The sequence below is a fragment of the Mandrillus leucophaeus genome, unplaced genomic scaffold (assembly GCF_000951045.1).
Source record: "Mandrillus leucophaeus isolate KB7577 unplaced genomic scaffold, Mleu.le_1.0 Scaffold689, whole genome shotgun sequence".
In the NCBI taxonomy this organism is placed as follows: Eukaryota; Metazoa; Chordata; class Mammalia; order Primates; family Cercopithecidae; genus Mandrillus; species Mandrillus leucophaeus.
Window position 1 is genome coordinate 631,322 of NW_012107463.1, and position 7,267 is coordinate 638,588.

Sequence of the window (7,267 nt, forward strand, 5' to 3'; positions counted from 1 at the left end):
AGGCACGGTGGCTCACAACTGTAATCCCAACACTTTGGAAGGCCGAGGCGGGTGGATCACCTGAGGTCAGGAGTTCGAGACCAGCCTGGCCAATACGGTGAAAACCTGTCTCTACTAAAAATACAAAAATTAGCCGCACCTGTAAACTTCATCTCAAAAAAAATAAAAAAGTAAAAATAAAAATATCTGTTTTACTTGTAAAACATACAAACAACCTAAGTCTTTCAAAAAGTGAATACCCAGTAAACTAGCAGTAAACAATACTTTGAATATTTTCTTTCCTTTTAAAATCCTGAAAGTATAACATTAGAATTTCATTACTGTTGTGTTGAGTATTATCAACTGAAATGTAAAGAAACTTTAGTGTGTTTGTTTAAAATCTAAATTATACTATAATTAATGAAATGAGGTTAATATTACTGAAGTTGTCCAACCTATTTGATAATTGTTTTTACAGGATCTAGGGTGGTGATGGTGGTGGTGGTGTGTTTGTTTGTTTGTTTTTCCAGGGCAGAGGTTGTGGGGAAGGAACTTTTTATTTTAAACAGGATGATAGAATGAATTAACTCAGGCACATGAAGGTTTATTGAGCATAAAACACTTTCATTTGTGGATGAAAATCAACCTATCAGTTGAGGTAATGTTTGTGCATTCTGGGTCCCAAAGCCAAATGTACATTTCTCATCTAACTGCAACACTGTTAATTCTGGATATGGATTGATATGATGTTCTTTTGTATAAGACTGAAACCCAAATTCAAATTTATTGAGTTTCAGTAGCTGGAAGAAAATGCTTGCTGATTAGGAAAGGAGCTGTTGAGTAAGAACATGCATTTGTGTATTTTGGATAGCATTAATTTAAAACAATTTACATTACTGTGGATGCCCTTAATAATATGTTTAGGTGTAAATGAAATGAGTCAGTGCCTTTGAGCTTGGTTTATATGAAGATATGAAATTTGAAAAAATGGCAGACATCTCTTTTAGACAGATTTCACACTATTTAAAAAATGTAACTTTTTTTGGTTGTGATTTGAAGGGATCTCATCACATTCTTAACAAAGCAAGCTGTTAGACAAATCTGGAGTTTGATTATTTTTATTGATTTCTGTGCTATTTTTCTTAAATACAAACTGGAGATCCTTTGTTCAATGTTTTTATACAAAGAAAAGGAATTCTGCCAAAATTTCAATTTAGCTCAATTAGATCAAGTATTTAGATTTTGTAAGATGAGGCATTCTGTACAGACATAGATAAAAAGCTTCAGCAGAACAACTGCCAAATAGGGGAATTTATCTTACAAAGAAAATTGAAATTTTCTTACTGTAATTATTCTGTAAATACTTTTTCGTCAAGATTAGTTTCAGACTTTTGGTGAACAAGTCTTGATTCCAAGGATTGTTAACTTTGATATGGGTGAAATGATTATGGGGAAAACTAAAAAATTTTTCCAATGATTTTCAGTAGCACTTGGCTTAAAAAACAGTTACAAGTTTGGAGTAGAGAAAGAAAATTTACGTATTTTGCAGATTTGGAAGCAGAAGCTTGAAGATCTTAAATATCTTGTCCAGAGTCATTTCTGGAACTAAGATATAAGATTCTGGATCTAAATTCCTACTTTCTCCTACATTCTCTTTTTTTATGTCAGTATACTTTTGCCTCTCAAACTGGTTGTTGTTAGAAAGAATAAGACCTAATATTTGATAGTACAACAGGGGGATTATAGTCAATAATTTTTTTTTTGAGACGGAGTCTTGCTTATGTTGCCCAGGCTGGAGTGCAATGGTGCGATCTTGGCTCACTGCAACCAACCTCTGCCTCCCGGGTTCAAGCGATTCTCCTGCCTCAGCCTCCCAAGTAGTTGGGATTATAGGCATGTGCCACGATGCCCGGCTAATTTTGTATTTTTTTTTTAGTAGGGACAGAGTTTCACCATGTTGGTCAGGCTGGTCTCAAACTCCTGACCTCAAGTGATCCACCTGCCTCAGCCTCCCAACAGGTGTGAGCCACCGCGCCCAGTCCTATAGTCAGTAATAATTTAATTGTACATTTAAAAATAACTTAAAAAGTGTAGATTGTTTGTAACACAAAGGATGAATGTGTGATTCATGATGTGATTGTTAGGCACTACATGTCTGTGTTAGTGTACCCCATAAACATGTACACCTACTATGTACCCACAACAATTTAAGAAAAAACTGGTTGCTGTAAACTATTCTTTATTCGTTTTTGTCAGTAGTAGTTGATATCTTCTCCTCTCATGTTAGAATCCTGAGTTATTTTCACTTCTTCCCACTTTTTCACCAGTCATCAGTTTGGGCCTTTGTCTGTTTTTCTTGCCTTTGAAACTCTGGCAGATCTACCTTTTTCCATTTCCATTCTTACTATTCCACTTGGTCCTTCATAATCTTTTACCAGGGTTACTTTAATGACTTCCTGCCCACTCACCCTTTTCAAATTTGTTCTATACCATAAAATGCTGTCAAACTAACATTTTAGGAAATGCTACCTTTTTTTCCACATACTTCCCCTTGCTCTGACCCTATTACAGTTTTCTATCGGTCACTCACATCAGTGCATATTTAATATGCATTTATTTTTTATGGTGTTGGTATGGTCCTCATGGTTTTGTTAAGCAGTAGAATAATATGAATATCAGGCCGGGCGTGGTGGCTCACTCCTGTAATCCTAGCACTTTGGGAGGCTGAGGCGGGCAGATCACGAGGTGAGGAGTTAGAGACCAACCTGGCCAATATGGTAAAACCCTGTCTCTACTAAAAATATAAAAATTAGCTGGGCATGGTGGCGGGCGCCTGTAGTCTCAGCTACTTGGGAGGCTGAGGCAGAAGAATCACTTGAACGCGGGAGGCAGAGGTTGCAGTGAGCCTAGATCACGCCACTGCACTCCAGCCTGGGTGACAGAGTGAGACTCCATCTCAAAAAAAAAAAAAAAAGAAAAAGAGAATGTGAATATCTATGTGATATGATACTCATCTCAGACAATTTATTGTAAGGAGTTGGGGTTTAAATAAATACGTGATTCCTACTTCAAGTAATTTATCATTCATTTGAGGAGACCATATAGACACTGAGAAATTTAACAATAGAAAAATAGTAATAATATATATTTTTCTTTTTTTCCTACAGGTTCCTGTTGCATGTAAATCATGTCCCTGTGGTTACATATTTATTAGCAGAAAACTTCTAAATGCAAAACACTCAGAGAAATCACCACCTTCTACAGGTAATTGTGAGTTTAATACCTTTTTAGCTTTTTGATGTAGAAACACAAAGTTAATTTTTGTGAATTTACTATTTACATTTTTTTGTTGAAGTTAAAAGTTTAAATCTATTAAAGTGTCTTTGACTTTTATTAACTATTGGAATTAGTTTATGACATTGGTTTCATGTGCATTGCATTTAAATGTTAAGTCGCTTACAACCTGATAACGCTTGTAACAAATTATTTATTTTTGAAGTTGGAGAACCATTGATGGGTTTTAGCAAGTGACCTGATCTGATAGACAAACTTAAAAAAAAAAGTTTTAGTAATAATTGACATTGAGTAAATTGGATGTATTTGAAGTGCACAGTTTGATAAGTTTTGACATATGTATATACCAGTTAATCACCACAATCAATATTATGAACATTCATCAGTTTCATAAGTGTCCTAGTTCCCCTTGTAATCCCTCCTTCCTGCTACCTCCACTCTAGGTAACCACAGATCTTCCTTCTGTCACTGTTCATATAAATGGAATCATACAGTATGTACTCTTTTTTGCCTGGTTTCTTTCACTGAGTGTAATTATTTAGGATTCAGCCATGTTGTATGTACCAATAAGAGTTCATTCCTTTTTATTGCTTAGTAGGAGTCTTTGTATGGAGATTTGTTTATCCATTTTCCTGTTGATGGACATTTGACTTTTTTCTCTTACAATGCTGGTAAAATTTGCAGCAACTTTAAAGTTTTGTTTTTTTTTTAAACTAGTGACCATTGAAAAATATAACTTGGTTTTGGTATGAAAAACGTTTTTAGACATGTTGGCTATATTTTACAGTTCCCTGACCGAGGATATCCAAAAAATGATTTTGTTTGAATTTGTTGCTCTTCCATTAAAGTAGACAAATTGGATTTGTTCAATAGACATATTTATTAATACTAAAAGATACAATTTTGTTACTTATGCTTGGCTGAAAGCAGACCTTCATACAGTGGTGACCTCGAAATAAGAGTAGATTGATTACAAATACGTACTGAGCACCTACTGTATGCTAGACACTGTTCCAAGCCTTGGGCACAAAGCATTGAATTCTACTGTTAAGGCAGATTTACTGCTGTCATGGAGCTTATATTCTTGTGGGTGGGAGATAGTGAACAAATATACAGAGAAAATGTAACCTTGTGATAAATGCTTTATAGTCCTATGAAGTGACTGGAAGGCTACTTTTGATTGGGTGGTTAGAGAAGGTCCCTCTGAGGAGGTGACATTTAAATGGAGTCTCAGTGGATAGAAGGGGCTAGCCATGATAAGGTCAGGGAGAAGAGCATTCTTGACAGATGGCAATAGCAAGTGCAAAAGTTCTAAGGTTGGACAAAATTTTGTATATTTTAGGAACAAAAAGACCATTGTGATTGCAGTGTAGACAGTATGATTAGAAGAGTGGAAGATGAGTTCAGAGGGCTAGGCAGAGGCTAGATTACTCTGATTGTAAACCAGAGTAAGAAGTTTGGATTTTGTTTGTAAACTGTGAGGAGAAACTGTCCCTGAGATGGGGTGGGACGAAGTGAGGAGAAGATGGCATCCTCTGATTTGAGTTTTAGAAAGATCATTCCAGCTGCTGTGTAGAGAACAGTTTGTAGGGGTACAAATATGGAAGTGGATTATTGCAGTAGGTTAACTAAGGATACTGAGTTAGAGTGATTATAGTAGCAGATGATTCAATAATAATTTTTATTTATGTCTGAGAGGTTTATTTATCTTAGGTCTATATAGAAGTTGCGGGAAACTTGTTTAGTTCCATTTCTGTCACTGTTTCAGTTCTCTTCTAATCATGAGAATGAACATAATTCATTGGTTCTTAAAGGCGGTTGCTGGGTTGGCTGTATAGGATTCATCCAGAAGAGCTTGTTAAAAATGCATTTCTGGATCTTACTTTCTGAGAGTTTGGTTTAGATAAAGGAACCCTGAAATGATGATTCACTCAGTAGCTATTTTGGGGTGGCATGTCAGCTCAGTGCTGAGTTTCTAAAAATGAATAAGACATGGTCCTTGTTCTTAGGGAGACAAAGTGCTTATTTTTTTTTATTCAAGTATTTTTGAGTTCATTTTATGTACCAGTGATTCAGATGAGAAATGAGTTAAGAAACTCAACAAAGATAAAAGAAGGAACAGGGCCAGGCATGATGGCTTATGCCTGTAATTCCAGCATTTTGGGAGGCCGATGCAGTAGGATCACATCAGCCTGGGAAGTTGAGGCTGCAGTGAACTGTGATTGTACTGCTGTATTCTAGCCTGGGTGACAGAGTGAGACCTTGTGTAAAACAAAATGAATAAAAGAAGAAACAGATGATACAAGTGTTAATGAGTTGTTAAGTTTAACCAGTTAAACCACAGGGAAGAATTTAGAAGATTCCCAGATCTCTGACTTGGATTGCTAGTTAAAAGAGAATTTAAGAGGGAAAACAAGCTGTGGGGGAAAGATGAAGAATTTAATTTTGGGTATAGAAACATCATCCATGTAGTTTTTTTTTTTTTTTTTCAGTTGGACATACAGTCTGCAGCCTCAGCTGCAGATAAAACTTTTGAGCCATCAGTGACTAGATGGTAGTTGTCATCATGGAAAATGGATGAGCTGGCACTGCAGAGTTTGTAAGTTAGGAAGAGGAAGGCATTCAGGGACTAAACTTTGACAAACACCAATTTTACAGACAGGTCAGATCAACTGAGAAGAAATGTCAGCCGTAGGAGAAAAACCAACAGCACAATGTTATATAAGTCGTGGCAATGAGTGAGTTTTAAGAAGCAATTCATTATTATTTTATATTTGGAGTTTCCTGAGGTTTCCTTGTTTAATAAGAGTGGTCTTTTGACTTTGAAGTGAAGATGAAACATTGAAGCCCAGAAATCCCTGCAGGAGGAAGAATCAGCAGCAAAACCAAACCAGAAAGGAAGGAGAAACGTCAAGGATTGGCTGTGCCATAGAAACCACAGGAGGAAAAGATTTTAGGGAGAGGATTAAGAGTATTCAAAGCCTCAAAAACGGTTCGGTAGAGTACGGACATGGGGGTCAGAAAACCTGGCTTCAGATTCAAATTCTTTCCCTTTCTAAGCAACTTAGTTAACCTCCATGAGCAACTGTTGTTTGTTTATAAGATAGATTTATAGTACCGGTGTTAGAGGATTGAAGTGCGTATGAAAATGTCTAACATTTGCAAAGCATGTTAAGTTTTAGGTACTCAGTAATACTCGTTTTTACAATTAAATTTCTTAGAAATAAGGTTTGCCTTGGATAATCCCATAGTATGTAGGGCATTGAGAAGAGTTTAAGGTCACTACAATTTATCAAGTGCTTAGTGTTGTCAGTGAGATCTAGAACATTTCAGTTTTGAGGAAAGTAGTAGAGAATTAATAGAAGAAATGAAAATGTACACTATATATCTGAAAGATAACCAACTTCATTAATTATCAGGGAAATGCAGTTGAAACGAAATGCCATTCTTTTTGCCCACAGCTCACATAAGTGTAAAGAATTTCTAAGTACTTTCATGAGTATGGCAAAATGGATAGTCTCATACTATTGGGAACAAAAATTGGTACAGCCTTTTTGGAGACCAGTGTTACCAGTAATTGTTAAAAGGTTTAAATACACATAGCGTAGAATGCAGAGCCTAGAATCAGTAGGTAGGTAGCCTAGAGAGCCTAATTGTTTATATACACAATTAAGCATTTACTAGGATTTTCAAGGCAACACTTTATAATAGCAGAAGGTTGTTAGTAAGCCAGATGTAATCAATAGGGGAATGGTTAAATTAAGTAACTAAATTATCTTTTAGTTACTAGTATGTGCTAGTTTGAAAGAATGATACAGATTTTATGTACTGAAACGGAAAGATCTCTAAAACATTGTTAATTTAAGAAGAAACTGCAAAACAGTACTTGAAGTATGAGCTTGTTTTTAAAACCCCACAAAATGATTTCTACATGTAGTATTAATAAGGAAATACATAAATGGATAGATAGGTAATTTTTTTTTTTTTTTTTTTT

The 7,267-nt window shown here is 35.6% G+C and overlaps 1 protein-coding gene across 1 annotated transcript in view; it reads left to right on the forward strand.

Moving 5' to 3' along the window:
* Positions 1 to 7,267, forward strand: part of LOC105555498 (chromosome unknown open reading frame, human C16orf87) — a gene marked incomplete at its 5' end in the record, with an annotated part of 31,049 nt that overhangs the window by 3,137 nt on the left and 20,645 nt on the right. Inside the window, one exon of the mRNA XM_012002468.1 lies at positions 3,147 to 3,243. Coding sequence (XP_011857858.1) covers positions 3,147 to 3,243 — 97 coding nt within the window. The remainder of the gene's footprint in view (positions 1 to 3,146; positions 3,244 to 7,267) is intronic.